Here is a 22,324-nt window from a genome sequence, read left to right on the forward strand (position 1 = left end):
ATTCAAGAAATATTTCCTTATTAACTGAAATTTCAACGTTAATACACAATAAAACTGCCTTGGCATGTTAAAAAAAACCAAAGTATGATACCCCACTGCAAAGAAAAGAAATCCTAAACGCTTTTCCTAAATCATTTGATAAAGGATATTTCTGAGAGGTAAATTTGTTTTCCATATTAAAGGTTTCTAAACTTTTAAAGTATCAATGAATATTTTTATTAAAAGCAAAGCGTTCATATTAGATGCATTTTCTGCAAATACTTCATAGATATAGGTTGTTTCTAAAAAGAAAATGCAAATGATGACTCAACAAAAATAATTCTGCACACAGTCTGAAAATAGCAGGCACAAACCTCGAATCATATCCCCAGTGCATAGCATAGATTTTAGCTAGGTGACCCCTCAGTGTACGTCTTGTTCGCATTTGTATTCGACCCACGGAATCCATATTTGATGTGATCTATAGGAAGTGACGAGAATGTCATTCTTTACCTCAGACATAGCTCAGAAAATAAAGTAGAAACAATTAATAGGCAAAAAAGCAGACATAAAACAAATTTATAGCTATTGAAGGTATTTTAATACAAATAATTCCTAGAGTCATTATAGGATTAATGTTGTTCAAGAAAAAGTATGATTTATTTGCACACCTTCCAGTGAGAACATCCTCGGTAGACTATTAAGTAAAAAGAACAGACATACCTTCCAACCTTAGTAAAAAACCAGCCACAAATAAAAATCTAATAGTAGATGATCAAATAGTAAAACATTTCTCATTTTAACGATCTAAAGAAAGCCAATTTTATACTTAAACAACACATAAAATATCTCCTTAATAAAAATGATCAATATTAATTAAACTAATGAAACCTTCCTAATAGTTTATGTAAGAAAAAATAATCTTAACCAGGGCATATCAAAAGAATCAGAAGCTACCTAAAAAGAAACATATACTATATGAATGTACATATTTTTATTGTATTTTTTTGCAGACTTCCATTTTAACAGGTTTGCTTTAAAAAGCACTTCTACCAGCATCTGACAAATTACAAAGTGTTTTTAAATAGAGATCTCATTTTTCTTTCAATTAAACACTAATAAAGAGAATCTGAACGTCATTTGCATCAGTATCAAGCAGTTTCATGTGAATTAATAAAATGAATGGAGGAAAAATAAAAACTTTACCTGAACAAGCGTGGCATCATTACATGCTTTTCTAGCATCCTGAAGTAAAGAAAGATAATTATACATTTAGATATGGAAATCCCTAGATATGATTTAAAATAATATTTTCATTGGAAATATAGATTTGAAATATACTTCTTACTGTACCACACAATCTTTATTTTTAAAAGGTTTAATGAGATAAAATTCACATAACATAAAATTAACCATTTTAATCATTTTAAGGTGTGTAGTTGGGTTGGTTAGCATATTTACAATGCTGTGCAACCATCACCATTACCTAATTCCAGAACATTTCCATCATTCCAAAAAAAGAAACCCTATACCTTCCAATTCCCTCTTCCCCCATCCCCAGGTGATCACTAATTTACTCTCCAATGGATCGCTCATTCTGGACATTGCATACAAATGGAATCGTACAATATATGACCTTTTTTGTGTCTGGCTTCTTTCACTTAGTATAATGTTTTCAAGGTTCATTCAGTTGTAGCATGTGTATTTCATTTCTTTTTATGGCTGAGTAATATTCCACTGTATAAAAATATGACATTTGGTTTATCCATTAACTAATATGATAGACATTTATGCCGTTTCTACTTTTTGGTTTTATGATTAATGATGCTTTGAACATACGTTTTCAACTCTCCTGGGTATATACCTAAAAGTGGAATTGGTGGGTGATATGGCAACTATGTTTAACATTTTAAGAAACTGTCAAATGGTTTTTCACAGTAGCTGCACCACTTTACATACCCACAAGGATGTATGAGGGTTCCAATATCTTCATGTCCTCACCAACACTGTTCTTGTCTTTTTCTTCTTCTTCTTTTTAGAAAAAATTATTACAGCCATCTTAGTGGATGTCAAGTGGCATCTTATTGTGGTTTTGATTTGCATTTCCCTAATGATTAGTGATGCTAAGCATCTTTTCATGTGGAGTGTCTTTACATGTGCTTATTAGCCATTTGCATATCTTCTTTGGAGAAATGTCTATCAACTTCTTTGCTCATTTTTAAATTGGGTTATGTGTTTATTGTTGTTATAGGAGTTCTTTATATATTCTGGATACTAGACCCTTAACAGATTATGATTTGCAAATATTTTCTCCCATTCTTTAGGTTGAGTTTTCACTTTCTTGATAGTTTCCTCTGACACACAAGTTTTTATAGTTTTGATGAAGACCAATTTGTCTATTTATCTATTTTTTTCTTGCTTGCTTGTGCTTTAGTGTCATATTAAACTGTTGCCTAATTCAAGATCACAAAGATTAACAACTAGGTTTACTTCTAAAAATTCTACACTTTCAGCTGTTATATTTAGGTGCCATTTTGAGTTAATTTTTATATATGGTATGAGGTAGGAGTCCAAACTCATTCTTTTACATGTGGATATCTAGCTGTCCCAGCAATATCTGTTGAAAAGACTATTCTTTCCCTATTGAACTGTCTTGTTACCCTTGCTAAAATATCAATTGGCCAAAGATATATGGCTTTATATACAGACACACAATTCTATTCTATTGCACAAATATACTTTTGGTTTATGGTTAAAAGATTTTTAATTGCATTCCCCAAATAAACTGAACTAGACTGATTTAATAAGCCCATCGTATTAAGAGTTATATTTGTTAATAAGCTTCACCAAAAAGCAAGAGTTCTGAGTTCCCTTCTATTTGTTCTGGCAACTAGAAATTGAGGTGATGGGAAGAATATTTACAGTATAACCCAAGTCATTTCATAAATATTTTTAAAAATACATAGTACTTGAAAACTGGACAGCTACATGTAAAAGAATGAAATTAGAACATTCTCTAATACCATATACAAAAATAAACTTGGGCTTCCCTGGTGGCGCAGTGGTTGGGAGTCCGCCTGTCGATGCAGGGGATGCGGGTTCGTGCCCCGGTCCGGGAGGATCCCATGTGCCGCAGAGCGGCTGGGCCCGTGAGCCGTGGCCGCTGGGCCTGCACGTCCGGAGTCTGTGCTCCGCAACGGGAGGGGCCACAGCAGTGAGAGGCCCGCATACCGCAAAAAAAAAAAAAAAAAAAAAAAAAAAAACCTCAAAATGGATTAAAGACCTAAATGTAAGACCAGAAACCATAAAAATCCTAGAAGAAAACATAGGCAGAACACTCTTACATAAATCGTACCAATATTTTTTTTGGCTGTGTCTCCTAAAGCAAAGGAAATAAAAGCAAAAATAAACAAATGGAATCTAATTGAACTTAAAATCTTTGCACAGCAAAGGAAACCATCAACAAAACGAAAAGAAAGTTAGACAAAATAAGACAGCAGAGAAATATGTTCCAGACAAAGGAACAAGATAAACCCTGAGAAGAACAACTAAGTGAAGTGGAGATGGGCAATCTGCTTGAAAAAGAATTCAGAGAAATGATAGTAAAGATGATCCAAGATCTTGGAAAAAGAATAGAGGCACAGACCAAGAAGATACATGAAATGTTTAAAAAGAGCTAGAAGATTTAAAGAACAAAGAGAGATGAACAATACAATAACTGAAGTGAACAATACAATAAAAGGAATCAATGGCAGAATAAATGAAGCAGTAGAACGAATAAGTGAGCTGGAAGACAGATTGATGGAAATCACTGCTGCAAAACAGAACAAAGGAAAAAAAGAATGAAAGGAAATGAGGACAGTCCAAGAGACCTCTGGGACAACATTAAATGCACCAACATTTGCATTATAGGGGTCCCAGAAGGAGAAGAGAGTGAAAGGCACAGACAGTCCCATACAGGATAAACCCAAGGAGGAACATGCCAAGATACATATTAATCAAACTGATAAAAATGAAAGACAAAGAGAAAATGTTAAAAGCAACAAGGGAAAAGCAACAGACAACAAACAAAGGAATCCCCATATGGTTGTCAGCTGATTTTTCAGCAGAAACTCCGCAGGCCAGAAGGAAGTGGCACAATATATTTAAAGTGATGAAAGGGAAAAACCTACAAGCAAGAAGACTCTACCCAGCAAGGCTCTCGTTCAGATTTGGCGGATAAATCAAAAGCTTTACAGATAAGCAAAAGCTAAGAGAATTCAACACCACCAAACCAACTTTACAACAAATGTTAAAGGAACATCTCTAGACAGAAAAGAAAAGGCCACAACTAGAAACAAGAGAATTACAAAAAGGAATGCTCACCAGTAAAGGCAAACATAGAGTAAAGGTAGAAAATCATCCCCAAACAAATATGATATCAAAACCAGCAATCATGAGGAGAATGCAAATGCAGGATATGTGAAATATATTTGAAATTAAAAGACCAGCAAATCAAAACAATCTTGTATATATAGAGACTGCTATATCAAAACCTCATGATAACCGCAAAGTGAAAATCTACAATAGATACACACACAAAAATAGAAAAAGCAATCCAAACACAAGACTAAAGATAGTCATCAAATCACAGGAGAACAAAAGGGGAAGAAAAAAGACCTACCAAAACAAATCCTAAACAATTAACAAAATGGCAATAAGAACAAACATATTGATAATTACCTTAAATGTAAATGGATTAAAGGCTCCAACCAAAAGACACAGACTGGCTCAATGGATGCAAAAACAAGACTTGTACATATGCTGTCTACAAGAGACCCACTTCAGATCTAGGGACACATATAGACTGAAAGTGAAGGGATGTAAAAAGGTATTGCAAGCAAATAGAAATCAAAACAAAGCTGGAGTACCAATACTCATACCAAACAAAGTAGACTATTATTTTTATTTTTTTAATCAAAGTAGAGTTGATTTACAATGTTGTGCCAATCTCTGCTGTACAGCCAAGTTGACTCAATTTTACACATATATACTTTTTTAAAATATTCTTTTCCATTTTGGTTTATCCCAGGAGATTGGATATAGTTCCCTGTGCTATACAATAGGACCTTGTTGTTTAACCATTCTAAATGTAATAGTTTGCACCTACCAACTCCAAATTCCCAGTCCATCCTTCTCCCTCCCCCCTCCCCCTTGGCAACCACAAGTCTGATCTCTGTGTCACAAGTCTGATCTCTATCTCTGCGAATCTGGTTCTGTTCTGCAGATAGGTTCATTTGTGCCATATTTTAGATTCCACATATAAGTGATATCATATGGTATTTGTCTTTCTCTTTCTGACTTACTTTGCCTGTGTGCCACAACTAGAGAGCCCACGCACTGCAACTACTGAGCCCATGTGCTCTGGAGCCTGTGTGCCACAACTAGAGAGAAGCCCGCACGCTGCAACGAAGAGCCTGTGGACCACAACAAAAGATCCCACATGCCGCAACTAAGACCCTGCAGTGGAAGGGCAGAGTCTTAACCACTGGACCACCAGGGAAGTCCTCCTTATATTTTTTTTTCTTCTCTGATTGCCATGGCTAGGACTTCCAAAACCATGTTGAATAAAAGTGGTGAGAGTGGACATTCTTATTCCTGATGTTAGAGGAAATGCTTTCAGCTTTTCACCATTAAGTATGATGTTTGCTATGGGTTTGTCATATATGGTCTTTATTATGTTGGTAGGTTCCCTCTATGCCCACTTTCTGGAGAATTTTTTATCATAAATGGGTGCTTAATTGTGTCAAAAGCTTTTTCTGCATCTACTAAGATGATCATATGGTGTTTATTCTTCAATTTCTTAATGTGGTGTATCACACTGATTGATTTGCGGATATTGAAAAATCCTTGCATCCTTGGAATAAATCCCACTTGATTATGGTGTATGATCCTTTTAATGTATATTGGATCTGGCTTGCTAGTATTTTGTTGAGGATTTTTGCATTTATGTTCATCAGTGACACTGGCCTGTAATTTTCTTTTTTGTGTGGTATCTTTGTCTGGTTTTGGTATCAGGGTGATGGTGGCCACATAGAATGAGATTGGGAGTGTTCCTTCCTCTGAAATTTTTTGGAATAGTTTCAGAAGGATAAGTGTTAACTCTTCTCTAAATGTTTGATAGAATTCGCCTGTGAAGCCATCTGGTCCTGGACTTTTGTTTGTTGGAGGTTTTTTAATCACAGTTTCAATTTCAGTACTTGTGATTCTGCTGTTCATATTTTCTATTTCTTCCTGGTTCAGTCTTGGAAGGTTGTACCCTTCTAAAAATTTGTCCATGTCTTCTAAGTTGTCCAGCTTATTGTCATATAGTTGCTTGTAGTAGTGTCTTATGATCCTTTGTATTTCTGTGGTGTCCATTGTAACCTCCTTTTTCATTTCTAATTTTATTGATTTGAGCCCTCTCCCTTTTTTCTTGATGACTCTGGCTAAAGCTTTATCAGTTTTGTTTATGTTTTCAAAGAAGCAGCTTTTAGTTTAGACAAATATTGTATGATATGACTTAGATGTGGAATCTAAAGAATAAAACAAACTAGTGAATACAACAAAAAAGAAAAAGACTTACAGATATAGAGAGCAAACTACTGGTTACCAGTGGGGAGAGGGAAGAGGGAGGGGCAAGACAGGCTTAGGAAATTAAGAGGTATAAACTACTATGTATAAAATAAATAAGCTACAAGGACATACTGCACAACACAGGGAATACAGCCAATATTTTATAGTAACTATAAATGGAATATAACCTTTAAAAATTATGAATCACTATGTTGTGCATCTGAAACTTATATAATATTGTACAACTATACCTCAATTAAAATTTTTTAATTAAAAAATAACACTTCTTTAAAATACTTTGCAAGTATACTGTATACAGGTGCTATTAGAAGTAAAATACTTTTGATCTAATGTGATAAAAAGATACGGTATGTCAGGAAAATAATTTTTATATAATGAGTTATAGTTTTATATTAAAAGCAAATTCCCTACATGTAAGCAGGTGTTTTTGCCTAAGTATTATAGGGTAGCCCTTCAAAAAGACCTTAAATTTTTACACAAACTGAAGAGAATTATTAAACGGAAGATAGTGAAACAAAAATTAATGTAACAAAATAAGTAACGGCAAGCAAAGAACATGTTTAATAAGCAACAAAATGTTTTAAATCAAGTTTATCAGTTAATAATAAATTTAGAGGATTCATATACATGGGAAGCACAATTAATTCTTCCTACTAGATTTGTTCCAATTTTTTCCCCCAAAGGTTAGGATAGTGTTGTCTTCAACTCTGTTCTTCCCCAGTGTGCTGTGCACGCTTCTGTGCAGAGAGGCACACACGATTTGTTGAATTACTGTCCCCAAAGGACAACCTGTTCCATTCAGCCAGGGGATGCCTGCCACCGTCTGCAACAAACACTGGATAAGTATGCAATCTTTTTGGCGGCCTTTTCAACCTATTTATAAGCACTTAGAATATTTCTATGTAAGGGTGCTCATAAGTAGTTACACAAACATATGATTTGATTCTCTCATTCTCAGATTGTGGGTTTAGAAACCTCATTTGGCAAGGAATAATTTAGCCCACTTTCCTACAATGAAAAGAATTTCCAGAAACGACAGTGACAGCCTGAGCCATGTCCAAAAATGCTGGAGTAGAAGACAATTCTATAAAAAGAGCTCTCTGATTTTAAGCTTTATGAAAATGAACTATCACTGTTTAGATCATCTTTCTTAATTCAGTCATTCAATTAAAAAAATCTGTTGCACACAGTGTCAGGTACTATGCTAGGCACCATGGATAGAGCAGTAGACAAACCAAAACTCCCTGCCCTCATAGGGCTTACCTTAATATTAACAACACAGTTAAAACACTGCAAGTTAAAATTACTGAACTTATGACACTTTTATCCATTATAAAGCTGAATATAAGAGAATCATTCCCAATTAACAGCTGAATTCCTTATTGCCCACCTTAAGAAATAAAGCTCTTATATTAATATCTTTGTGCAAAATAAAAGTGGTGTTTCTCACTCCAAATCAAACAAGTAACAATTACAAAAGACAATCTACATTTTCTCTATTTCTGTTTTTTTAATTTAAAATGAATTATAATCAATGCTACTCCAATATAAAATAAAATAAACTTTTAAAATGAATCATGTATTGCACCAAATAGCATACATTTCTATTATGTCATGTGTTTATACCATAGTTAAATATATAGTTAAATTATGTTTCTGGAATTAAGGGGGAAAAAAGGAAAGAAGGAAGAAATGGTCTTTAAATATAGCATGACATGATTAAACTGATAAGAAAAGTACATGGTATTTTACATACACGTGGTTACTTGAAATCATGGAAGACGATTCAGTGAGCAACTATGCCCATGACATTCTGCTTGGATGCTGGTGAGATACAAAGATAATTAAAACACAGAATTTCCCAGCCAAGTACAGGTAGTAAAGATAAATGTGCACAAGGAACTATAATACAAGGTGGGCTGTAATCAGCCTTGTAACACAAATCCAAAGGGCTGTACAAGTAAGGACCTGCCACTTACTGGCATTGATCTAAATCCTTTACATGTCATTTTGTTTACTCCTCTCCACAAACCTATATAGTGGGCAAAGACATTGAGCATCAAAAAAAGCTGTAAACATGTCCTGGCCACAAAATAAAAGATGGAATCCATGTCCTTTCCACCGGGCAATGCTGCCTTCCAACAAAAGAATAAGAAATCCAAGTGCAGGACTCTGGGAGGCTTTTTAGAGGAAGACTAGGATTCAATGAATAGAAGCCCCAGGAACAAAATTAGAGCAGAGGTAGTATAATTCCAGGCCAAGGAAACGATTTGAAAAAAGGCAACAAAGTGGAAAAGAGCAATGCATGTTCAGGGAATGACAACCAGATTCATGTGTTTATAGCACAGGCTACAGAGCCAGATCTTAGCAGACATGATGGGGAGGCAGGGCCACAGGGGTACCTATGGCAGGGGCTCTGGAACCAAAATACACCTGGCTTGAGTCCTGATCTACCACTTCAAGTTATGTTACCTTCGCCAGTTACTTAATCTCACTGAGGGTCAGTTTCCTCAGCTACAAAGTAACACCATCTACCTCATAGGGTTGCTACAAGCATTAAATGAGATCAGCACATGACCAAGTGATTGGCCAGTCACTCCAGACAAGAACACCACAAGAAATGAATATTGCAGGCCAATATCCCTGATGAACATAGATTCAAAAATCCTCAAGAAAATATTAACAAACAGAATTCAACAACACATCAAAAGGATCATACACCATGATCAAGTGGGATTTATTCAAGGGATGCAAGTATGGTTCAACACCCACAAATCAATCAATGTGATACACCACATTAACAAAATGAAGGATAAATATCATAAAATCACCTCAACAGATGCAGAAAAGGCTTTTGACAAAATTCAATATCCAATATCCATTTATGATAAAAACTCTCAACAAAGTGGATATAGAGGGAATGTACCTCAACATGATAAAGGCCATATATGACATATATAACATACTCAGTGGTGAAAAGCTGAAAGCTTTCCCTCTAAGATCAGGAGCAAGGCAAGGATGCCCATGCTTGCCACTTTGATTCAGCATAGTATTGGAAGTCCTAGCCAGAGTGATTAGGCAAAGAAAAGAAATGAAATAAATAAAGGGCATCCAAATTTGATAGGAAGAAGTAAAACTATTGCTACTTGCAGATGACATGATATTGTATACAAAAAACACTAAAGACTCCATCAAAACTGAGAACTAATAAATGAATTTGGTAAAGTTGCAGCATACAAAATAAATATACAGAAATCAACTGCATTTCTATACACTAATAAAGAACTATCACAAAGAGAAACTAAGAAAACAATCCCATTTACAACTGCATCAAAAAGGACAAATTACCTAGAAATAAATTTAACCAAGAAGGTGAAAGACATGTACACTGAAAACTAAGACACTGATGAAAGAAATTGAAGATGACACAAATAAATGAAAAGATATTCTATGCTTACAGACTGGAAGAGTACTGTTAAAATGTCCCTACTACCCAAAACAATCTACAGATTCGATGCAATCTCTATCAAAATCCCAATAACATTTTCCACAGAAACAGAACAAACAATCCTAAAATTTGTATAAAACCAGAAAAGACCCCAAACAGCCAAATCAAGCTTGAGAAAGAAGAACAAAGTTGGAGGCATCAAATGCCCTGATTTCAAGCTATATTACAAAGCTATAGTAATTAAGACAGTATGATATTGGCACAGAAACAGATACATAGATCAATGGAACAGAACAGACAGCAGAGAAATACATCCACACATGTATGATCAATTAATTTACAACAAAGGAGCCAAGAATACAAAACGGGGAAAAGACAGTCTCTTCAATAAGTGGTGTTGGGAAAACTGGACAGTTACGTGCCAAAGAATGAAACTGGACCACTATCTTACATAATACACAAAAATTAACTCAAAATGGATCAAAGGCATGAATGAAAGATCTGAAATAATAAAACTCCTGGAAGAAAACCATATGCAGTAAGCTCCCTGACATCAGTCTTCGTGATGATTTTTTGGATTTGACCACAAAAGCAAAAATAAACAAGTGGGACTACGTTAAACTAAAAAGCTTCTGACAGCAAAGAAAACCATCAATAAAATGAAAAGGCAACCTACTGAATGGGAGAAATATTTGCAAATCGTATATCTGATAAGGGATTAATATCCACAACATATAAAGAACTCATAGAACTCAACAGAAAAATAAAACAAATAATCTGATTTTTAAAATGGGCAGAAGGGGACTTCCCTGGTGGCTCAGAATCCACCTGCCAATGCAGGGGACATGGGTTCGAGCCCTGGTCCAGGAAGATTCCACATGCCACGGAGCAACTAAGCCCGTGTGCCACAACTACTGAGCCTGTGCTCTAGAGCCCGTGAGCCACAACTACTGCAGCCCGCCCACAGAAACAGAACAAACAATCCTAAAATTTGTATAAAACCAGAAAAGACCCCAAACAGCCAAATCAAGCTTGAGAAAAATCCCAATAACATTTTCCACAGAAACAGAACAAACAATCCTAAAATTTGTATAAAACCAGAAAAGACCCCAAACAGCCAAATCAAGCTTGAGAAAAATCCCAATAACATTTTCCACAGAAACAGAACAAACAATCCTAAAATTTGTATAAAACCAGAAAAGACCCCAAACAGCCAAATCAAGCTTGAGAAAAATCCCAATAACATTTTCCACAGAAACAGAACAAACAATCCTAAAATTTGTATAAAACCAGAAAAGACCCCAAACAGCCAAATCAAGCTTGAGAAAAATCCCAATAACATTTTCCACAGAAACAGAACAAACAATCCTAAAATTTGTATAAAACCAGAAAAGACCCCAAACAGCCAAATCAAGCTTGAGAAAAATCCCAATAACATTTTCCACAGAAACAGAACAAACAATCCTAAAATTTGTATAAAACCAGAAAAGACCGCAAACAGCCAAATCAAGCTTGAGAAAGAAGAACAAAGTTGGAGGCATCAAATGCCCTGATTTCAAGCTATATTACAAAGCTATAGTAATTAAGACAGTATGATATTGGCACAGAAACAGATACATAGATCAATGGAACAGAACAGACAGCAGAGAAATACATCCACACATGTATGATCAATTAATTTACAACAAAGGAGCCAAGAATACAAAACGGGGAAAAGACAGTCTCTTCAATAAGTGGTGTTGGGAAAACTGGACAGTTACGTGCCAAAGAATGAAACTGGACCACTATCTTACATAATACACAAAAATTAACTCAAAATGGATCAAAGGCATGAATGAAAGATCTGAAATAATAAAACTCCTGGAAGAAAACCATATGCAGTAAGCTCCCTGACATCAGTCTTCGTGATGATTTTTTGGATTTGACCACAAAAGCAAAAATAAACAAGTGGGACTACGTTAAACTAAAAAGCTTCTGACAGCAAAGAAAACCATCAATAAAATGAAAAGGCAACCTACTGAATGGGAGAAATATTTGCAAATCGTATATCTGATAAGGGATTAATATCCACAACATATAAAGAACTCATAGAACTCAACAGAAAAATAAAACAAATAATCTGATTTTTAAAATGGGCAGAAGGGGACTTCCCTGGTGGCTCAGAATCCACCTGCCAATGCAGGGGACATGGGTTCGAGCCCTGGTCCAGGAAGATTCCACATGCCACGGAGCAACTAAGCCCGTGTGCCACAACTACTGAGCCTGTGCTCTAGAGCCCGTGAGCCACAACTACTGCAGCCCGCCTGCCTAGAGCTTGTGCTCCGCAACAAAGAGAAGCCACTGCAGTGAGAGGCCCGCACACCGCAACAGAGCAGCCCCCACTCACCACAACTAGGGAAAGCCCGCGCACAGCAATGAAGACCCAACGTAGCCAAAAAATAAAATAATAAAAATAAATAAAATGGGCAGAGGGTCTGACTGGCATTTTTCCAAAGGAGACATACAGATGGCCAACAGGTACATGAAAATGTGTTCAACATCACTAATCATCAAGGAAATGCAAATAAAAACCACAATGAGATAGCAACTCACATCCGTCAGCATGGCTATCATCAAAAAGAGAAGAAATAGCAAGTGTTGATGAGGATGTGGAGAAAAGGGAACACTGAGCACTGATAGTGGGACTGCAAATTGGTGTAGCCATTAGGGAAAACAGTATGTAGGTTCCTCAAAAACTAAAAAAAGAACCACCATATGATCCAACAGTTCCACTTCTGGGTATTTATCTAAAGAAAACAAAAACCCTAACTCAAAAAGATATATGCACCCCCATGTTCACTGCAGCATTATTTACAATAATCAAGGTATGGAAACAACCTAAGTATCTGTTGACAGATGAAAGGATAAGAAAATGTGAGATACATACACACACAAACACACACACACATACATACACACAATGGAATATTATTCAGCCATAAAAAAGACTACTTTGCCATTTGTGGTGACAACATGGATGGACCTTGAGGGTATTACACTAAGAGAAATATGTCAGACAGAGAAAGACAAATACCACATAATCTCACTTATATGTGCAAGCTAAAAAAAGACAAAAAACAAAAAAACCAAGCTTACAGATACACAGAAAAGATTTTTTAAAATGAGACGGCCATGTGACCAATGTGCTTGGCCAATCAGTCATTCCTGCTCAGCATCTGGAGCAAGTGACACAAAGTAGAGACGGTGGAGAATCCATTCTGGTGGTGGTAGCAACATCTAATTCAGAGATTAGCCTATGAAGGCTTCTCTAATCATCCCAGAAAAAATAAATCCCTCCTTTGTTTTGACAGGTTTGTTCAGACACCTAAGGTATCCACTCAGAGTTCTCATTCACATCTAAATCATTAACTTCCTTAAATTCCTGGTGATCAGAATGATTATGATTTTTAATCCGCTCAGAATCAACATCTTTCTGCTGAGTGTTCTTCCCCCATCCCTTGTTTTTCCTGCTCCTTTCCTCTCTTTCCTGTAATATCTTTGCATAGATCCTATGATTGTTCCTTTTTTCTTATTCTTCACTTTTAAATTAGATAAGTAATTCTGAAATCGCTACTGCAAAAGATTCATACTGGAGAGATCACAGCAGTGTTCCAAGTTACTAATAACTTGGATTCTCCATGCTTCGTAATGAAGTTTTTCTTTATATTTGTAAACTGTTTAGCTCTTACTTTTCCCTGTGAAAAGAAGTAGGAAGCAGCGGCTACACACAATTCAGTCTCTCCTCTACCTTCTTACCAAGAGGCTTCCTAAAAGACAAAATGTCTATATCCTTTCATGTTTATCTCTGCCCTCCTTGATATTTCTCAGTCCAGGGAAGCATCTGTTTTCACTGTTCCAAAAGAAAGGAACAATGTTGCCCCTGAGGGAATATGAGATTTACAGCCGCAGAAACCCTCTCTCAGAGCCTTTCCACACCCTAACACTTGACAACTTTTCCCCACTCTATTAGGTTTTGAAGTTCTAAGTGTCTTTAATTTTGTTAAAGATGAAGCTTGTATTTGTTCCTTATGCTCTTTACTGTTTTGAGTTGATTTCCAAGAGTAAAGATGACAGACATCTTCATTATGCCACTAATCATTTTTAATGTTTTTCTGCAAACTAATGGTTTAGAGATTAATTTTCTAATATATTACATTATGTGATATTATGAGATTATGTAACATTATGATATTACATTATGCCTCATCATACCAAAAATCAAACTATGATTCCAGGTGTGTGAGTAGAAGAGAATTATCATGTCAGCAGAGATTACATGTACACTATTAACTTCTTAGGGACACAGGGGCCGTTGGTCCACATAGGTATTTGTTAGGAATGATTTCTGGAGAGTTCTTTAGAAGCATGATAAAAACAAATTGACAATTTCTCACCTTATAAATTAATATATGTAGACTGATAAACCAATGCACAAATTTTGTTCATCGCTGGTATGACATAAAAATGTTAAAATCTCAAAATGAAAAAGTTTGCTCTTACCTGGATCTGATTCCGCAGCTGCTCGGCTTCCTGCCTCAACTGTTCCAGCTCACTCATCCTTGAATTTGTTTACCTCAGAAACTAACAAATGAAAGTCACTATTCAAAAAGAAAGAGAGAGAGAGAGACTGACTCAGTTCTCCATATACATATTAATCTGCTTTTTAAATACTGACATGTAACTTCCTTTTGGTCCCTCTGAAACTCAAGTGAGATAATTATTACTGGAACTTAAAACTGCTTAGTAAATATAGATCTAGATTATTTACTAAAGGACTTTATGGAAGAATGGGATCAGAGGAAGGAAGAGACAGCTTGAGTTGTAGTATTCAAGACTTAATTATAGAGAATCAGTACTAGAATGGAGTCCAGGGAGAAATACTTTACAACAGTTTCAAGGGCACCAGTAGACATCTGCACTTGGATGCCTAACAGGCACTTCAGCTTACTTCAAAATCGAACCCCACACCACCCTTAAGTCTTCCCCATCTCTGTAAATGGCAATTCCATCCTTCCAACTGTTTAAGCCAAAAACCTGGGAGTCATCCTTAACGGCTCTGTTCTGTTTCTTTCATACCCTACATCTAATCCATCAGCAAATCACGTCAGACATTCCTTCAAAAAATATCCAGGATTTGACCAACTCTGATTACCTCCACTTTGACTACCTTGGTCCAAGCCACCATCATCCACCTGGTCTCCTTTCTACTGCCCTTGCCCACTCTCCAGTCTATTCTAAATATAGTAACCAGAGATGCTTTTTTTTTTTTTTTGCGGTACGCGGGCCTCTCCCTGCTGTGGCCTCTCCCTGCTGTGGCCTCTCCCGTTGCGGAGCACAGGCTCCGGATGTGCAGGCTCAGCGGCCATGGCTCACGGGCCCAGCCGCAGGCTCAACGGCCATGGCTCACGGGCCCAGCCGCTCCGCGGCATGTGGGATCCTCCCGGAACGGGGTACGAACCCGTGTCCCCCACATCGGCAGGCGGACTCTCAACCACTGCGCCACAAGGGAAGCCCCCCAGAGATGCTTTTAAAACACAAGTCACTCTTCTGCTTTAAATCCTACAATGGCCTTTCATTCTACTCAGAGCAAAATCTAACTCTATCTTGACCCACAGAGCCCTACACAGTCTCTTACACACACCCCCTCTGACTTCGTATCTCTCCTCCCCCTACCCCTCTCTGCTCCAGCCACTCAAAAGCTTTCTTGATGTTCCTTGAACACACTAAGCAGGCTCCAGCTTCAGTCTTTGCACTTGCTCTTACCTCTGCCCGGAACCCTCTTGCCCCTGATATCTTCACTGCTTGCACCCTTACCTCGGTTCAAATGTTACCTTCTCAGAGCAACCTTCACTGATAGCACATATGTACCCAACTAGGCCCCTTACCCTGTCTTATTTTTCACTGTAATACTCAATGCCATCTAACATGTATTTGCTTATTTGTTGTCTGCTTCCTCCTAGTAGAGGGTAAGCTCCTTAAGGCAGGGACTTTGCTCACTTTACTCTTTGCTACATCTCTAGCACCTGAGACACTTCATTCTCCAGTAAATTAACCAACCTGAAAATAATCTAAGAACTAAAGGAGAATTCATTCTAAGGATTTAGCATGAATCCTAGAAGTAAAAGGCAAGGATGTTATGACCTCAGGAAGAAAACAGAGACTGGAAACTGGCAGTATCCTTTCTCTCCCTGTCCTGCTTTTCTCTTCATACCTGCTTTGTTTTTCTCTTTCTACAGAATGACTTTCTGTAGGTATATCAAGGGGCTCAAAGAGGTCTCATATAACTTTTAAGGGCATTCAAAACCACCCCTTACCCAACTGTACTGCCTTTCCACCCCCCAAAGCCACACACACAAGGGACCCTCTAAAGAGGAGCTATCTGCAGCTAACAAGAGTTATTCAGCAAAGACTATGAGTTGTTCCAAATGACTGAAATTTTCCAGCTTGGGTGCCAAAAGGATGGAGGTACTGGGAATAGAAATGACAAAGAGGAAGCAGTTCCCTCATCACCACCACTACTCTGTGGAGGGGGAATACTAGGAGAGGCCGTGGGGCCCTGAGCATCCCTGCACATTCTTGCTGCATATGCCAAAAATACAAGGCCCTAGTCACTTTTACCTAAGCCATTTCTCAAGGCTGCATTTGGAGTGAGCAACCTTGAGGGCTGAGACAACGTCTGCCCCAAGACAAAGAGAGACCTTGCTTCTTCTTACTGTAAAAGTGGTAAATTCCCTAAGCTCAGTGCTTCTAGACTGCGATGCAAACCCAATACATATGTGGCATCCATCTAGGCACACCTGGGTCACCTCTATGGGACTGGGGAGCATGGGGAACGGGCAAAAACCAACATCAGGCCATGCTACTTGGGGTGCTGTAATAAAGTCCTTGGCCTCTGACCCAACAGTCTTATGTCTTCTGCCAGCATCCACAAAACACTAACAGGCTAAATTATTAGCTTATAAGTAGGTAAAATCCCAGACCCTTTACAGTCCATGACAGGGAGAAGGTTCATATGAAAGATGAGGGGTCCAATGTGAAATACAGTGAGTTTGTGGCAATTCTCCCTTTTTAAAAATTGAGGTATGTATAATTGGCGTATAATATTGTGTAAGTTTAAGACATACATGTTGATTTGATATTTATATGATTACCACCAAAGCGTTAACGATCACCTCTATCACATCACATAATTACAATTTCTTTTTTGTGGAGAGAACATTTAAGATCTAGTCTCTTAGCAGCTTTGAAGCATATAACACAGCATGGCTGACTACACTCACTATGCTGTGCATTAGATCTCCAGAACTTATTCATCTTCTAGTTGCAAGCTGCACTCCCTTCGCATACAGGCTGAATTTCAGGTCCAGCACTTCATCGACAACTCTGCCATTACCCTAGTTTCCCCTGCCCTTCTATTTGGTCACATTCAACTGACAAAAATCACAACTTCGATGAACCCAACTCCGTACTTTCTTTCAGCTAGCACTCAATCTATCAAACACTGATTGAAAAGTCAAACAGTGGGGCAAGTTAGTTCTACTACAAGTTCATATAAGCAATCTAGCTGGGCCCTCAAAACCACCTGGCTACCATATGCAGCTTTTTACCCATCACGTCCACTCAATATCAAGGATTTCAGCTCCTTTGCATCCTTCGCCAGCTTCTGATCTCACAACCCCTCTTGCAGCAAGTGAGCTTACCTTCTATATCACAGAGGAAATAGAAGCCACCAGACATGAACTCTTTCAATTTCCCACTATTAGTTTTACAAAATGATACATACAGGACTGACTCATCATATGCTCCTCCTCCCCTTCTGTTATAATAGAGAAGCTGACTTTTCTGTCATTTGGGTCAATTCCTCCTCCTGAGATTTAAATCCTATCTCTCCCTATCTTTTCAGTAATCTTACATTTCTGATTATCCCTTTTCATCTAGTACATTCAACCTCTCACTCTTTCTCGACTGTTTTAGTCTTTTTATTAAGAAAAATTTCAAACACAGAGAAAGGTAGAGAAATTAATATAACAGACATCCATAATGTCCACCGTGAAGGTTTACAGATTGTTAATACTGTATTTGCTCCATCTTTTGTTTTTGCTGAAGTATTTTAAAGTCAATCACAGACATCAATGGATAAAGATACACACACACACACACACACACAATGGAATATTTCTCAGCCATAATAAATAATGCCATCTGCAGCAACATGGATGGACCTAGAGATTATCATACTAAGTGAAGTCAGACAGAGAAAGACCAATATTATATGATATCGCTTATATGTGGAATCTAAAATATGACACAAATGAACTTTATCTACAAAACAGAAACAGAATTACAGACATAGAGAACAGACTTGTGGTTGCCAAGGAGAGAGGGGTGGAGTGGGATGTATTGGGAGTTTGGGATTAGCAGACACAAACTATTATATATAGAATGGATAAACAAGGTCCTACTGTGTGGCATAGGAAACTATATTCAATATCCTGTGACAAACTATAATGGAAAAGAATATGAAAAACAGTGTGTATATATTTGTATGCAGAACAATCATTGTGCTGTACAGCAGAAATTAACACATTATAAATCAACCATACTTCAATAAAACAAATTTTTAAAAAATCACAGACATCAAGATACTTTACCCCTAGTGCTTCCCTGGTGACACAGGGGTTAAGAATCCGCCTGCCAATGCAGGGGACACGGGTTCGAGCCCTGGTCCGGGAAGATCTCACATGCTGCGGAGCAACTACTGAGCCTGTGCTCTAGAGCCCGCAAGCCACAACTACTGAGCCCGTGCACTGCAACTACTGAAGCCCACGCGCCCCGGTCCGGGAAGATCCCACGCGCCTAGAGCCTGTGCTCCACAACAAGAGAAGCCACCGCAATGAGAAGCCCACGCACCGCAACGAAGAGTAGCCCCCGCTCGAAGAGTAGCCCCCTCTCACCACAACTAGAGAAAGCCCGCGAGCAGCAATGAAGACCCCAACACAGCCAATAAATGAATAAATTTATAAAAGAAAAAAGATACTTTACCCTAAACACTTCAGGTACACATCTCCAAAAATATCAAGACATTTTCCTACTAAACCATAATACCATTAACAAACCTCCCAAATTAACACCAACTATTTAGTAGCTAATACCCAGTCCATTTTCAAATTTCCCCAATTATTTCACCAATGTCTTCTACATCAGATTTGTTCAAATTAGGATCCAATTAAAGGACTATATATTTGGTTTTATCTCTTAAATCTCTCCATCCAGAAGAATCCATCTCCTGCTTTCTTTTTTTCTCCATGCTAATTGACTTATTGGAGACAGCTGTCCTGTAGCATGTCCCACATTCTGTTTACTTCCCATGGTATTGTTTAACTTGTTTCTCTATACTCTATACTGCCTATGAATTGGAAGGAAGTTAGATCTACAGGCTACATGATATTCAAGTTCAATGTATTTGGCAAGAATACTTCTAGGTGAGACTAGTCTTCAGATTACAATACATCAGAATGAACTTAATGTTTATGCCGCTATTAGCAAAGCTAAGATTGATCAGTGTATTCATGTCTACTGTAAAGTTATAATTCCTCATTTTCATTCAGCAAACAACCTCTGGGGAGCATTTCACTCTCGACTGTATCCTTTCCATTAGGGGTTACACACTCAAGTCTCTCCCTTTAAGAAAAAAAAAAAACTCCTTGATTCTACATTTCACCATCACTTACAGTCCTTTTTCTACGTTTAAGAACTTTCAAAGACAGTTGCCTTTACATGACCCTATTTCCTCATATGGAATTCTGAATTCTCAAGGCTCATGCCCAATGACTTCAGCTAAGTTTAAGCAGGCATAATGGAAAAGGGGGTAATTATAAGGCAACGGATTGTCTGAGAAACATTTCCAAGCAGCAAAATCAGAACCCTTGTGATGCTTGTGCCCAATGAAGGGTAGCAAAATATGCCTCTTAGGCAGGAGGATTACCTTGAGAAACAACAGACACAAGAGAAACTCTGAAAACAAGAGTAGAAACTACCCCTTTGCAATGGAGAGTGACATTTACAAAGCAAATCTCCATTTGTAAGGGTGTCTCCCTCTCGGTACCAGAAGTGAGGGATGACTATAAAAGACAAGAGTCTTTGGATTTAAATCTGCACATCAAACCCTACCCTTGCTTTTCTTAGGATCCTCCCAAGACTAGTCTCCACCCCTAACCTCCCAACCTTTCTTTTGTCTTTAGCTGAAGATGGTATTGGGCTGGCCAAAAGGTTCATTCGGGCTTTTCCTTAAGCTGAACAAAGTTATTGGCCAACCCAATATTTAAGCTGGTGGCTTGGGTTACCTCAGGGAGTTACTCATTTTTCCCTGGGTATTTCACATGTATACTGGAGGTATACATATTAATAAACTTCTGTGTGTTTTTCTCTTGTTAATCTTTTATTACATGGGGTCTCACCCAAGAACTCAGAAGGGTAGAGTGAAAATTACTTTTCTTCCGCTACTGAATACCGCAGACTTTCTTTGGATGTCTGCAAAATGTCAAAGCAGCCTTCCCCGCCTATCATATCTGTTGCTAAAAACAGGAACTAACTTTTCACTCTTTATTTGAAAACTTATTAATGTTACCCGAAAACTGGGTTCACCTCTTGGTGGGTGTCAAGCCAAAAAACACAACCAAGCTAAAGATCGGGAGAAGGAAGGATTTATTACTTGCACCAAGTAAGGAGAACACTGGGGATCTTTCCCAAAGCAGTGTCTCCCAGCAGCAAAACTTAGGAAATTTTAAGCTAAAGATACGTGCAGACTCAAGAAGGGGCTTGGCCCGTCTACAGAGGCTAAACTGCAGTTGATTGAAGTCACCAGGGTCAGAAAAGGTCAACAAACATCATGATCCCTTAGCTTCCAGTTTATCTGGTGGTGGAGCCCATCAGGCTAATCTTTTACTACAGAAATAAAACTGGGAGTCTTTAGGACTGATATATTATCTTTGCTGTTGTTACTTCTCTTGCCTGTCGTTCTTTCGTTCCCTTAAGATCATTAATTACTAAGACCCGTTCAAGGGCAGGCGTTGCCACCAGGTTTAGAGCACAAAATGGCTTAGGCCAAAATGGATTCTCTCCTGTCAAGAAAACCATTCTTGATGCTCTTTCTTGGGGACCTGCTACCTGATCTGCTTACATTAGTCCTGTCACTATGGAGGAAGAACATTTTGAGTACACAGACTTTCTGCTGATGTTTTCTTCTCACCTGACAATTGTTGTATTCCCAAGAATACCAAAAAAAAAAAAAAAAAAAGTACATCCAGCACAGACTAGTAGATTATAAACTACTTCCAGACAAGCCCAGAGGCTGATTAGGGTAAAGAGAAGCAACAGGATACCCAAGATGAAACCTAATATGATAAATCCTAATAAATTATGCTCTGAAGGGGAGGATTTAAAGAAGTAGCCAATCTGTGTATTTGACATGGTCTGTGTGGCTGTAATATGGCTAGAAAAGTTTTGAATTCTTGAGAACAATATTGTTGCATGAGGTATAGCTTATTAAAGTACCTCCCTCAAACGATACACTTAAGAGCATGCTGAAAATCAGCGAAGTCTCTATGGGTGTTTATTTTGACTTGTAGAAAACAAAGTCATCTGACTACTTGCCCTCCTGCAGTTCCTTTACATCCACAGTTAATAAAAGACAGAAATCAGGGAAGTGGCAAAATATTTCATAAAGCATTGTAAATTCTATGTGAGGAAAAGAAAAATATGGAAAATAATGACAGGAGAAAACCAGTAAGACAGTCACCAACGAATGAAAAAATCCTCAGTGGGCGTAGCCAGGCAGACTAAGTGCAGTATAAATTAACTTCTTAGATTAAGGAAGAGTCTTATCTAAATTTTAAAATAATCAAGATCCCAAACTAAGAAGGGAGTAAACCAAAACACAGTCTCTGATCAGACATTCCCTGAGTTATTGACCAAAAAAGGAAGTGATTATAGACAGAAATAAAAGTATACCATCTACAGTGGTTATGTGCCTAACAGAAAATTGAGTATAACTTCTCCTAAGGACTCAGACCTGGTAACTGGCCCAAAACTGAAAACAAAGAGGCATCAAACACACTACTTTTTAAAAAAGCTTCCAACATATGGGAGCAGAATGACTCTCCAGGCTTACTCAACAGCCCAATAGTCTGCTGCACACCACCACACACACACACACACACACACACACACACACACACACACACA

The 22,324-nt window shown here is 37.7% G+C and overlaps 1 protein-coding gene across 1 annotated transcript in view; it reads right to left on the reverse strand.

Moving 5' to 3' along the window:
* Positions 1 to 22,324, reverse strand: part of GNB4 (G protein subunit beta 4) — a 67,076-nt gene that overhangs the window by 18,847 nt on the left and 25,905 nt on the right. The window contains exons 2-4 of the mRNA XM_024124228.3: positions 14,582 to 14,679; positions 1,186 to 1,224; positions 354 to 460 (exon numbers count right to left, since the gene is read on the reverse strand). Coding sequence (XP_023979996.1) covers positions 354 to 460; positions 1,186 to 1,224; positions 14,582 to 14,638 — 203 coding nt within the window. The 5' untranslated portion in view covers positions 14,639 to 14,679. The remainder of the gene's footprint in view (positions 1 to 353; positions 461 to 1,185; positions 1,225 to 14,581; positions 14,680 to 22,324) is intronic.

The sequence above is a fragment of the Physeter macrocephalus genome, chromosome 1 (genome assembly GCF_002837175.3).
Source record: "Physeter macrocephalus isolate SW-GA chromosome 1, ASM283717v5, whole genome shotgun sequence".
In the NCBI taxonomy this organism is placed as follows: Eukaryota; Metazoa; Chordata; class Mammalia; order Artiodactyla; family Physeteridae; genus Physeter; species Physeter macrocephalus.